Below are 14,283 nucleotides of genomic sequence, written 5' to 3'. Positions count from 1 at the left end.
ACTCTTTGATAGTATTTTACCCATAGGAGAACTTTTTCGAAATTGGAGTTAATCTTAAATCCTGCCATGGATTTATCTACTACATTATGTTATATTCTAAATCCTTTGTTGTCATTTCGAAAATGTTCATAGCATCTCCATCAAGAGTAGAGTAGATTCCATCTCAAGAAACCATTTTCTTTGCTCATTTGCAACTCCTAGGACAGACACTGTGGCTCATAATGTCTAGTCGTTACAGCAGTCAGAACACACATATTTATTGATGAAATTCCCTATCTTATATAGGGGCAGCTTGTGGTGACCTAAAGCAATTATAACAGTAATATCAAAGATCAATGGTCACAGATCACCAAAACAGATATAACAATAACAAAAACATTTGAAATACTGTAATCCCAGAATGTTGGAAGGCTAAGGCGAGTGGATCCCTTGAGGCCAGGAGTTCAAGACCAGCTTGGCCAACATGGTGAAATCCTGTGTCTACAAAAAAATACAAAAATTAGCCTCGCAGGGTGGCTGTAATCTTAGCTACTCGGGAGGTGAGGCACACCTGTAATCCCGGCTACTCAGGAGGTGAGGCATGAGAATTGCTTGAACCCAGGAGGCAGAGGTTACAGTGAGCCAAGACTGTGCCACTACACTCCAGCCTGTGAAAGAGAGATAAACAAAGTCTCAAGGGAAAGAAAAAAAAAAGTCACTCCTCATCCACTCAAGTTTAATCAACAGATTGCAGCATCTTCAGGTTCCACTTCTAATTCTAGATCTCTTGCTATTTCCGTCACATATACAGTTACTTCCTCCACTGATGTCTTGAACCCCTCTAAGTCATCATGAGGGTTGGAACCAACTTTTTACAAAATATGAATAATATTGACATTTTGACCTTCTCCCATGAATCACAAATATTTTTAATAGCCTCTGGAATACTGAATTCTCAAGAAAGTAATCAATTTCCTTTGCTCAAAGCCATAAGAGGAATTGCTGTCAGCTGTGGCATTACAAAATGTATTTCTTAAAAAATAAGTCTTGAAAATCAAAATTACTCCTTGAACCATGGGCTGCAAAATACATATTGTGTTAATAGCTATGAAAACAACATTAATCTCTTTGTATATTGCCATCAGAGTTCTTGGGTGACCAGGTGCATTGTCAATAAGCAGAAATATTTTTAAAGAAATTTTTTTGAGTAGTAAGTCTCAACAGTGGGCTTAAAATATTCAGTAAAACATGTTGTAAATAGATGTGCTGTCATCCAGGCTTCATTATTTCATTAATAGAGCACAGACAAAGTAAATTTACTCTAACTCTTTAGAGCTCTGGAATTGTCATAATGGTAAATGAGCATGGGCTTAAACTTAAAGTTACCAGCTGCATTATTCCCTAACAAAAGTCAGCCTGAACTTTGAAGCTTTGGATCCAGGCATTGACTTCTCCTGTCTAGCTCTAAAATTTCTAGATGGCATCTTCTTCCAGTAGAAGACTGTTTAGTATACATTAAAAATGTGTTGTTTAGTGTAGCCACCTTCATCGGTCAATTATCTTAGCTAGATCTTCTGGGTAACTTGCTGCAGCTTCTGCATCAACCCTTGCTATTTCCACCTTGCACTTTTATGTTATGGAGATGGCTGCTTTTCTTAAACCACATGAACCAACCTCTGCTAGCTTCCAACTTTTCTTCTGCAGCTTTCTTACCTCTCCACATCTTCATAGAATTGAAGAGATTTAAGGCCTTGGTTTGGATTAGGCTTTGGTTGAAAGAGAATTTTGACTGGTTGGGTCTTCTATCCAGACCACTGCAACTTTCTCCACATCAGCAATAAGTTTGTTTCACTTTCTTATTCTTCGTGTATTCACCAGAGTAGCACTTCTAATTTCCTTCAATAACTCTTTTTTTGCATTTGCAACCTGGCTCTTTGGTGCAAGAAGCCTAGCTTTCAGCCTATCTTGGCTTTTGGCATGCCTTCCTCAGTCAGCTTAATTAATTTCAGCTTTTGATTGAAAGTAAAGATATGCAACTCTTTCTTTCACTTTAACACTTAGAGACTATTGTAGGGTTATTAATTTTCCTAATCTCATATTGTTGTGTCTTAGGGAATAGACAGGCCTGAGGAGAAGGAGAGATATTAGGAATGTCTAGTTGTTGGAGCAGTCAGAACACACACATTTATTGATGAAATTCGCCATATTATACAGGGGCAGCTTGTGGTGACCTAAAACAATTATAATAGTAATATTGAAGATCAGTGATCACAGATCACCAAAACAGATATAACAATAACAAAAACATTTGAAATACTGTGAGAATTACCAAAATGGGACACAGAGACAGGAAGTGAGCACATGCTGTTGGGAAAATGGTGGTCATAGCTTTATTCTACACAGGGTTGCAACAAATTTTGAATTTGTAAAAAAAAAGTGCAATATCTGTGGTGTGCAGTAAAGCAAAGTGCAATTGAAAGAGGCATGCCTGCCATTTCAAATTGGAATCAGATGTTTTAAAATCTGTCCAGTCTTTATTATTTTTGCTCTTTCCTTCTTGTTTTTCAATATAGCGGGGACCTTGTATTATTCATCTTTGTGTCTCCATTGTCAGGCATTCAATTTGGTACACAATAGGCATTAAAATATTGAATAAAACTGAACCTCGGTATAACATACTGCTTTATAAATCTACATGTAGGTTGATAATTAATACCATAGAGTCTAACATTTTGTTATACTTCAGACGGAAGTAACTTGCCTTTTTCTAAATGCAATGCCTAATATTTCTGCAGACTTAAATTCACTAACTTGGCATTTTACTATACTATAGTACCTTTCAGATTTTACAGTACACTTTTTCCCCTAGGCAATTATATATAGGTTAAATAAGAATAACCATGGGCAAAAATAATAGCTCCCGCAGTGACTGTCAGAGAAGTGCCACTTCATATCTGTTATTTTTGTCTTGACATTATATCAAATGTCTACCTCAAACAGAAAATTCCCTAATCACACGATAATTTTATTTTAAAAGGAAATAATTTTCCAAGGAAAGCTTGCTAAATATGTATTTTGAACGTCTATATAAATGGAAACTGAATCTCTCACATCCATGAGCTCACTAATGCCCTGGACCATATTAAAACTAAGTTTGAAATACTAAGAGTTTTTTCTTTCTTTTGCTTTTCTCAACACTTTAGTAACCTGTGTCAGGGAAGGGAGACTGATGCAGCAAATGCATAGCCAAGATAAAACTGGCTTGTCACAATGAGTTCAGGTTCATGCTGTCTAAATAAAACCAAGTTTCCCCTATAAAGAACAGGTTGCTCCATTTAAATTATCTTTGTTCTTATAGGTTAAAATATCACGTATGTCTTTAACTTGTCTGGGTGAAATACACATGCCCTAACCCCTGGCACAGATAACAAATTAGAAAATATCTAAACAATATATATTTAAATGTAATATTGAAAGTACATTGTGAGATAGAGTCTGCAGTTTATGAGGAAACAGCTCATTTACATACCAAAGAATCTTTCAAAATTGTAAATTCTGTGTGTCTGACAGCTTCACTTCAGGCATGGAGATGTGGAGGTGGTTGATGTTTAGACAGCATAACTTGTATGGAGCCGAGCAAGACTTTATTCATTGCACATTTGCCAAGGATGCTCTTTTTGGTTTCCTTTGAAGATGAAAATTAGTATCTTTTTGGATCAGGAAGTTCATCTGTCTCCACATAACCCTCACTAGGGGTAATATATATTTATGTGACAATCAAAATAAGTATTCTCCATCAAAAAACATACATGTCATTCATATTATATGGGGCAGGTGGAAACTGGGGACAGCAAAAGTTAACCCTGATGAATCTTCCTAGATCTTTAAAAGTAAAATGGAATGTAAATTCCATAAACTTGACATTATTGTATGATGTTAATGCATAGTTGCCAGATGAAGGTTTTCCCCTGCTTTGTTCTTTTTAAATGTGTTACATTAGATAATATGTATTTTTTAAAATATATGAAGCATGTCCCCAACAGGTTTCTTTTTGTTTAAAAGAACAAAAGAATAATGTTTTAATACTGTCTTTAAGCTCCAACTAAGCATAATTATAAAACTAAAGGCTTAACTGGAAAATCTTAACCATTCTCTTTTCAAATTGATATATTCAACACAAAGGTCAACGTAGATGAGTTTAAAATTGCTTAGTTGCACTGTTTTATGTTTCTCTCATATTAAATATTGTTAACTGATTAAAAATTAATGCAAACAATATTGGAGGCTTTAGGTCTCTATGGATTCCTAAGCCTTTAGTATAATAACTGAATAGCCTCAATTCATTTTCGCATTGTAAAAGTAGCACGAATTTTAAATTATAGTCACAATAATGACCAAAAATAAATAGAAAAAAAAAACAAACAAACATTTAAGCTGATAAACAGAACATTTTCATGGGTACCATGTGCTCATCGGGTGGGAAGAAAAATAGTTCCTATTATAAATAATAATAAAAACAACGAGAAAAAGCTTCTCAGTGGAACCTAGCAAAGGCTGACAATACAAAGCTATATTTTTTGTGCACTGTCACTGCAAATTTTGCATCATGGATTATTTACAGAATTTTTAAAGCATAAACTTAATTCACTAACTAGCGTAATCTTGTAAAAAGTTTTAAAAATTCCTCTGGCCATATTATTTTTAATTAACCAAGTTCATGATCCTTCTCGTGAGGCCCCATCCTCCCGGGGCCAAGAGTAGTTGAGTAGTGGAGATCGTATCTGAACCCCAGTCTCTGACTTCAGTCAAACTCCGTGCACTTACTACTCTGTCACACTCTGTTTTCTTAACGCTTCTTTCTCTTAACTCTGCACTACATTTTCTCTCTGACTTTCAGTGAACTATACTCTCCTGGTTTTCACAATCTGAATTGCTTGAACCCGGGAGGCAGAAGTTGCAGTGAGCTGAGATCGCGCCACTGCACTCCAACATGGCAACATAGCGAGACTCCGTCTCAATTTAAAAAAAAATAATAAAATTAAAATGAAACTATTTTCCTAAATTCAACTTGAGCGGTAAAGAAGAACAAGAAGTTTCAGAGTCAGACTGCTCAGGTTTATATGTTACCTGCCTTTCACAGTTTCTGTGATATTTCAAAGAGACAGTCATACAAAAGCTTCGTACTTAATACCCTGTCAATAAACAGTGTTCCAAGACATAGCCTTTTTCAGACCTGTCTTTCCTTGCATCATGTTGACTCCTTAGGCATTTGAATTGTTCTCAGGTTTTCCCATGACTTATCTCAAAAACGAACTGTTTCTAATTAATGTCCCTAATTAATGCCACCAATAATATGAAACTAACTTCCAGATTCCCATATTATAATAGATAGGAAAAATGATTATTTCCTCATCTGCTTTTAAAAACATATTTCCAGACTACTCTGCTTAATATGAGCATATTTGTTTTCATTTCAGTAACAATAGACTGTTCAATTTAAAGAGTAATTTGCTCTTAGGAATAAATTTGGTGACCAGAGAATTCACTGACCCATATATGTTATGAAAATTAAATTCTTACTAAAATTTTTTACTCCACTAACAACATAAACTCTGTTTTTTTCCTTAACTCTTTATTGTGAAGAAGCTTAAATATTCACAAAAATAGACAATATTATAATGAAACTTAATGTACCCATCATCAGCTTCAACATACCCCACCCATGCCCCATCTACTTTCCTCTTGGGCATATTATTTAGAAGCAAATTTCAAATATTGCATCACCTCCTTCATAAATATTTGAATGTGTATCTCCAAATAATAAGTGATTTTAAAACACAACCACAAAACAGTTATCCCACTAAAAGTATAATTTTTCAATAAGGTCATCTAACAACCAGAGTATATTCAATTTCCACTTATTTCATCAGAATTTTTTAAGGTTGTTTCCTTGAATCATGACCCAATCATTCCATACACTGTGATGGGTTGCTAACTTCTTCCATTTATTTTCCTCTGTTCTCCAGGTTTTCTTGCTCTTGTTCCCAGGAACTTATTTGAAGTAACTGGGTTGTCTGTACTGCAGCGTTTCCCATAACCTACTGCCTCCTATAGTGTAGATTTTAGCATGTTCCATCCCTCTGTTTCTTAAAAATTGGAGGCTGTGTATTTCCTTTTCCTTCCCTCCTTTCTTGCTTTTTCTTTTCTTTGTTTCTAGTCAGAAGAGTCAGTTCTAGCTATCATTGTAATGATTGGTTGGGGTTTGCCTTATATTTTGCCAACAGTGTGCCTTTTTTTGTGGCTTCCAGACTTTTATCCATGGGTCTGTGCATTGCCCTCAAGTGCTATATAATGAAAAAAAATCCAATCTTCTGCTTAAACAATTCATGCACAAAGCTTTTCATTTAACGGTGCCTCTCACCATTGTGGTACTCCTCTTTAGAATAGGCCAGCTTTCTAATGTCAGTTTTAAAATGTATTTATAAGACTAAAAATAATATTTTATATGTGTTATGTTGCTTTATTAGGAAAACGAAGACCGTCCCCTGGAAGTGACTAGGCATTGAAACTAGTGCTCACTCCCCTGGTACCCTCAGGTCATCTCCACTTAAGCCAGGGCAGCTGCCCTTTGCTTTGACAAGGTAAATGCAGATACATAGGTTGGATAGCCTCATAATTTCACCATCTGTCACACTAGATGATATTACTTGTTTGCCTAGTCGTTAAGTAGTCTGGCTGTGAATTCTTGAAAACTCAAAATTACTCACTTGAGAGCAACAGTGAGTAATCTTGTGCTGCAGAGTCTATGGGAGCCATGCAGTGCATAGAATACAAATGACCGTTTTTGCTCTAAATTTTGAATATCAAATCCTCTCATAGGTTTGATTGTTACACAAGCAGTGAAATGTCATTCAACTAATGGTAAGGAAAGAATTTCACTCATAGAACAAACAGTTCTTCCTCTGAAGCCTGGGGTTATGTAATAGTTTAGAAGTTGAGAGTGTGACATAAACTATTCTAACATTTTAAAGAAAAAACTTTCCTGAACGAAGCATTCTAGTAAATACTAACTTAATTATATATAGGATTCCCAGCATCTTGGATCCATTAAATTGCAAGGTAGATAGAGGACTATTTCTAGCCTAATCCTGTATGCTGTTTGAGTCTAATCCAGTCTGGGCCAGATTCAACCTACCAAATATAACATGGTCCTAGTTTAGGCTCCAACAACAACCTAACTGACCAAGCTAACTATCAGTCCCATACAGCAAGAAGACATATCCAATATGACACTATGGTCAGACATGGGTGTGAATCCTGTCTATATCACATACAGCTGTGTGAATTTTAGCACATTCTTTAAACTTTCTGAACCCCAGCTTCCTATTCTCTAAGCAGAAATAATACTAGCCTTTATCTTATTTGGTGGCCCTGAAGATTAAATTAATATTTATCAAGCTTAATACAGTGCTTGACATCTTTTGTCTTCAGAATAAATATAAGTTGTTACTATTGCCGTTACAATTATCTTTATTTATCATGCCAGAATCAAAGGTGTCATTACCCTAAAATCTTTGGGGTTCAACTTTGTCCTATTTATTTATTTATTTATTTTATTTTTTTGAGACAGAGTCTCACTCTGTTGCCAGGCACCAGGCTGGAGTGCAGTGGCACAATATTGGCTCACTGTAACCTCTGCCTCCCGGGTTCAAGTAATTCTCCTGCCTCAGCCTCCCGAGTAGCTGGGAATACAGGTGCACATCACCATGCCCAGCTAATTTTTGTATTTTTAGTAGAGGCAGGGTTTTGATCTCTTGACCTCGTGATCCACCCATCTCGGCCTCCCAAAGTTCTGGGATTACAGGCTTGAGCCACGACGCTCAGCCTGTCCTATTTCTAATACATCTATTGCTCTGTACCTGAAATACAATTCTATATTTAGCATTATTTCCTTTCTTCCACTAGATGAAGTAAGCTAGCTTGGAACCTGCAGTGGAAATCAACGTGAACAACTAGGTGAGGTTATAGGCACAGCATGTGCTATAGTTGAATAAGCACTGGAATGAGCCACAGAAGACATGAAATATATCCTCAAATCTCTCCTAATTTCTTATGACCATAGGAGAGTCATATAATCCGTGTGAGCCTGGTCTTTCCAAAACCTGAGACGAGGACAGTTGACTAGAGCTCTCTAAGGTAATGAGTTACCTCCTATATTCTTAAGTGCCACAAACTCTGTGTGTGTGTGTGTGTGTGTGTGTGTGTGTGTGTGTGTGAGAGAGAGAGAGAGAGAGAGAGAGAGAGAGAGAGAGAGAGAGGAGAGATAAATGGATGGAAATGGTATTTGGTAAGTGGTGTAAGTCTACTGATACAGTGCTTTCATTTCAGCAATATGTCCAAAAGTGACGGCAAGGCCCAGGTATGGTGGTTCATGCCTGTTCTCCCAATATTTTGAGAGGCAGAGGCAGGAAAATCGCTTGAGGCCAGTAGTTCAAGTAGGCTTGGTCAACATAAGGAGATCCTGTCTCAAATAATAATAATAAAAAAAAATTAGTCAGGCATGGTGGTGCATACCTGTAGTTCTAAATACTAATGCTGAGGTAGAAAGATTGCTGTAGCCCAGGAGTTTGAGACTGCAATGAGCTATGATTATGCCATTGCATTCCAACCTGGGCAACAGAGAGAAACTCTGTCCTTAAAAAAAAAAAAAAAAAAAAAAAAAAAAAGTGGTTGAAAAAGAAATATAGCAGATGAAAGAAAATAAGACTATTCCAGGCTGTACCATGGCACTGTACAAAAGTATACCTTTTATAAAAGACTGGAGGAAGGCAATTGTGGCTGGGGCACAAAAGGTGGGAAATGCAAAGATAATATGAAACTGTGTAGTAAAACAGTGTGCCAAAAACTTTGGATATCCTTAAAGAATGACTGTGCTACCTTAAAAGATAAGTTCATTTGAGTAGGCATTCTTATTTTCATTCAAGAAATATTATTAATAAATTATTCCAGAAAAGGAAAAAAGTGCATACTTGATGTTCAGATAACATAGATCCTAGGAACTGTTAAGACCCAAAATGGAAAATGACCATCATCCAGGAATTACATGGTATTTCTACTTGTCAATTTTATCACTAATTAAATTATTTATTTATTTATTTATTTATTTATTTATTTATTTATTTGAGATGGAATTTCACTCTTGTTGGGCAGGCTGGAGTGCAGTGGCACTATCTTGGCTCACTGCAACCTCCATCTCTGAGGTTCAAGTGACCCTCCTGTCTCAGCCTCCTGAGTAGCTGGGATTACAAGCACATGCCACCATGCCCAGCTAATTTTTTTTATTTTTAGTAGAGACAGGATTTCACCATATTGGCTAGGCTGGTCTCAAACTCATGACCTCAAGGTGATCCACCCTCCTCGGCCTCCCAAAGTGCTGGAATTACAGGCGTGAGCCATTGCACCAGGTCTAATTCGATTATTTTTATGAGTAACTCCAGCAGGTCTTTCAAGATCCTTTTATACTCCCCACAGAAAGAAGGTGGAAACAAAAGTTCTATTTCATAATCAAGAATTTTCCTATAAAAAGTCTTTTGAATCAAGTCCAAGTTCTACAGAACGTAATCCACAAGCAAGCCCAAGATGGTTTAGTCAACTGACTTCCTGAATCACCTGGGAGCCCAAGCCCTGAACAGAGGTAGAAAAACAGAAGATTAAGACACTCATAGCTATCTTAATAACTGTGCAGAGCTAAGCAAGAAGTTTTTATAGCTAGCTTTCTTTAAGGCAAACTAAAAGCAACATGACACAGAATATCTAAGGAAGAGGAAAAATTCTATTTATATTTAGTTAGCAAATTCTGAACTAAAATTGGTAAAGAGCAAACCTGATATCCTCTCACAGAAAAGAAAACACACACACATACAAACTAGATTTAAAGGCTCTGGCCTTAAATATTAGTAATGTTGTGGTCTTGAGGAAGTCACAGAAAATTTTAGTTACAGTTCTTTTTCTGCCAAACTGAGATAATAATGCCTACTTAACTGAATTGTGTCAGTTTTAAGTAAGTAAATACACATAACATTCTGAGCAAAATATCTAACACATAGAAATCTGCTAGTAATTGTTATTAATTTGGAATGTCAGACTGAATTTCTCAGTGCAAGGTACAAATAAGGCAATTCTTCCTACAAATATTTACTGAAAATCTCCAACAGAAATCATTGTGTGTCCATATAAATTTCTACCCCAAAAGACAAAAACATATATTCTATTTTTCAGTTGTCTGATTCAAAGCAAACCAGTGCAACATTTAAATTGGAAGCTGTTAAGAGCACCACCTGTCTGATTTTCTTACAGCTGTCAGAAGCAAATTTTAGATCAACCTCCAAAATTTTTGCCTCAACTAGAATCAGACTGTGTCTGTATTCAAAGTAATTTAGTTTTTTTAACTAGCAACCATGAAATAAAAGATATGTATTGTAGTTATAGCATGTAGCCTTTAGTAAAAGCATTGAAACAGAATATATTTATTGTAACATAAAAATAGAATTCACCATTAAGAGGAAAATGAAGAATGAATTTATGAAAAGAACCAGAATTCTAACACTTAATTGCTTTATTTTAAAAATCATATTGATCCGCAGTTAGTTTGTGAAATTCCAGTCTTTATCTCTGAATTTCCATTAATGGTAAACTAGATACAAATGTTGTGGGAGCATTAATGTCTTAAATTATATAAATCATATATATGCATGCATGTTTTACATACTATAGTTGGAAAGGAAAAACACATTTAAGGTCTCCATTTAAAAATATTGTAAAGCAAACTTGCTTCAAATCATTTTTTAAGTTTAATTATTAGGTATAATATTTTCAGTTCATCACGGTCCCCATCCTTGCAAACTTTGTAATTTTTGCTGGATAAGATATCAGCCTTCATGTTACATGACCATAGCTATTTATAGAGGTGTGGGTAACAACTGTTAACTAGAGGGGACTTCGGTATCACAGTTTCTGCATGCAAAATTTAAGAGAAATCTCTTCACGCTCCCACCATATAGAAATCTGGCAACCTCTCAGGTCCTAAATCCACCTCTCAGATCCTATATATAATCATTGAACAGGACAGTCACCTTAAAGCAACATTTTAAATGGACACACCGACAGTCAATGTGGCTGTCAATTTGCACATTTTTTTCCCCTTACTTGATACTATCGGAAAATGGTAGCAATACCTTCAGCAGTGATCTCAGTCATGGTGGTCGTCAAAAGTAAAAGTCAGTTGAAAAGTTCCCGTCAAGTAGCACTTTGCAGACTATTTGGGGATTTGAGAACTCTGGTAGAGGGTTCTGTGTCAAAACCTGGGGGCTCTTCGTTTTCCTGGCTGTTTCTGCTGCTTCTTTGTTGTTCTGTTGAACTTTGCCTCTCCTCTGCAGAGTTCTCCCCCTGGAAACAACCTAAGCCCTTTCCAAGCAGCACTTGTGGCTCAGCTAGAAGTATCAGCTTCAAATAAAAATAGCCTCATCTCCCTAGGACTCTTCAGCACTTTTTTTTTTTGGCACTCTAGAGGAACACACACACACACAGACACACCAGCTCTCTCGCCCCCAAGAAAGGCAAAGAAAAAAAAAAGAAGAAGAAGAAGAAGACCAACGAACTACAAAGTACCATCTAAGCCCCCATAGTTTCCCTAAGTTAATTACCAATCTTGGAGTCTATGTCAGAAAATATGAGCTAAAGAGTTGAAAGTAATCTTATCCGTGAGAGCTCAGATTTATTCTTAGTGCTCTTAATGGTCAGAACATTCTTCTTTTCCTTATTTGGTTTGGGGAGGGTCCCAAATGTCTACCAGAAGCAAAGGGGAGGGTAGTCTTAAGTAATTTTCTAAAAGTTGTGTTCCTGTTGATCCAAATCCACTTAGCAAGTGCAGTTATTTACACAGAGCTACACTTAAAATTGCAACTATTAAATCCTGAAGCTTTCTTTTATAGTAGTCATATTGTAGGAGTCATTAATATTTTCTGAACACTGGCCAATAAGAATTACATAACATGAAGTTACAGTGTGATACTTTAAAACTGATGGATTGATGAATTACTATCTTTTGAATTACCTTTAATACCTTACTAAGAACTAAATATCTGCATTTATCTATGCAGCAAAAGGAAGGGAAGGTAGCAAAAAGTTTAATAGTTCACAGCCAATATTTTAGTAAAATATTTCAACTTTTCCTTATCTCAACTTTAAAAAAAAAGTATTATAATAGCCACTAACAATTAGCCAAATTGGCTGGTTAGCATTTCACCTTCCCACTCCTAAACAGGTATTAATGAGCAAAAAAATATTCAATAGCTGGTGGTTGGAAGGAAAAGGAGAATCGAGTGCGTTGATCATCATAAATTCCAGGCAATCCATTAATATTCAAGGGTTGACTACACTTTTATTCTCATATTCAACCTAATAAATGCTTGTAGTTTAATCTTTTAGCTTGAACTTGCTACCTTTTGTTGTCAGACCTCCTGAAGTCATATGGTACTTCGTAGATTATGAAGCAAAGTCATGTTTGTTATTTTTAAAGCTCAGCCTCAGGAGAGTGCTGCAACAGCTATTTCCGTAGGCGACGACTTCCTCCCTTTTAGTGGTTTTGTCTTTATCTGCTGCCTCCATCCCTGGCACAATAGAAAGTTGCTCATTTATCAGCTAAATAAATAAATTAGTAACAAATCTTATTTATAAGAAGGAAACGATTACATGATTACACTCAAGATTTTACTCAAAGTTCTACATCTAGAACTGGGCCTAGAGCCTTTTAACTACAAGTTTGCTATCTTTCCCAAGAAGTGAGGCCTTGTTGCAGATACTATGACTTACAGGTAAAGGGGCCACTGCAAATTAGGCCCACTCGCAGGATGAAAAGATACAAAATCCTCAAGAGCAGCCTCCCAGCGCTCTCGGTTTGTCTAAGGAGGTATCTGAAGAGCAAAGACCTCCTCACTTTGTCCCCACAAAGAATCTCCAGTCGATACTGCCGCAGCACTTCCAATTGTTTTAAAAAACACCGCACTTCATATCTCCATTCATCCGTGACTTTCATAATCTGTCATTGTAGTTAACTGAAGGAATGACAACGTATGTAACTCATTAAGATTTTCATGGGTCAGAGCCTAAATAAAATTAGGCTCTGGAACAGGAAAAAACTCAACTTTTCAAATTCGTCTTATTCTATAAAAAGTTAAATAAAACTCTAGAGAGGAAATACTAAATTCCTAGTATTGATGTTACTCTTAAGTTCCCAATCACTATTTTCACGTCAAACATACTGGAAAAAAAAATAAGAGAAAACATATTCTAGCCAATAAACATGTTTTTAGGAGAATAACTTTTTTAAACCTCTCTGTGAGATAAGTTGATAAATGTTATTAGACAGTAAGAAATTGACATGATTCTCATTTTGAAAAGTTATTAGGACTCTTTCAATTTCTCTGAAACTCAGTTCATGAGGTATATCTTTGAATTCCAGATGGAATCCTGTCAAACTTTCTGAAACCAAGCAACTGACAGTCTTACAAGTGTGTACACCCCACTCTTCAGGGAACTGAAAGAATAAGACATTACAAACAATTCATTTGCCCTTCTCCATTTTTAAAGCGTCTTTATTTTTAAAGAGATGCTATGAGCTCTTCCAACAGGACCCAAAAGTGACAGTTTTCTTCTCAGCAATAGCTCTCAACAGTCCATTTCTGCACCATTGGCACAGATAGACTTATCATAGTTTTGCATACAGGGATATTTATAAAATTAGGATGTTAGGTACTGAGCTAGTCTATATAAGTAAATGATAAACTGTGAAAATTTGTTCTCCTATTAATATTGCATTTAGGTCAAGGGGCATCTCCAACCTGATTATACTGATCATTACCGCTTGTAATATTCACTGGGTATTCTAAATACTCAAGTTAGTAGATAAAAATATTCTTCCTTATAATTTTTTAACCTTGCTCCTGTGTCTGCTATTATCATAAACACTCAATAAGACATGTATTGTGTTTAGCTCTGAACAAAATATTCTTACCCACATTAAGTTTCAAAATAGCAAAATATTTGGGAGACAAAGAAGTCTCAGCCAAAATAAAATCAAATTAAGAAAATGTCAAACCATACAGCATTACCTCTTTCAGTACTGACTTATTTTTTTCTGTGGTGTGCAAGGAGAAATATAGTTGCGTGTAGATTGCTGTTTACCACTAGTCACTTATTTTCTCAAGGACTGGGGATATTTGAGAGAAAGTGAATTTTAGAGTTTAT

General features: G+C 35.9%; 1 protein-coding gene across 33 annotated transcripts in view; it reads right to left on the bottom strand.

Moving 5' to 3' along the window:
* TRDN (triadin) overlaps positions 1-11,707 on the bottom strand; it is a 370,662-nt gene extending 358,955 nt beyond the window's left edge. For 20 of the 33 annotated variants that reach the window (XM_074397548.1, XM_074397529.1, XM_074397539.1 and 17 more), the window contains exon 1: positions 11,214-11,707. In XM_074397548.1, coding sequence (XP_074253649.1) covers positions 11,214-11,235 — 22 coding nt within the window. In that variant the 5' untranslated portion in view covers positions 11,236-11,707. The remainder of the gene's footprint in view (positions 1-11,213) is intronic. The other 13 variants (XR_012517192.1, XM_074397542.1, XM_074397547.1 and 10 more) reach the window with 4 other exon arrangements.
* Between the last annotated feature and the right edge of the window lie 2,576 nt (positions 11,708-14,283).

Source organism: Saimiri boliviensis, chromosome 4, assembly GCF_048565385.1.
Source record: "Saimiri boliviensis isolate mSaiBol1 chromosome 4, mSaiBol1.pri, whole genome shotgun sequence".
NCBI classification, from domain to species: domain Eukaryota; kingdom Metazoa; phylum Chordata; class Mammalia; order Primates; family Cebidae; genus Saimiri; species Saimiri boliviensis.
Note: the sequence above shows the minus strand (reverse complement) of the source record. Positions and strands in the feature narration are given on the sequence as shown.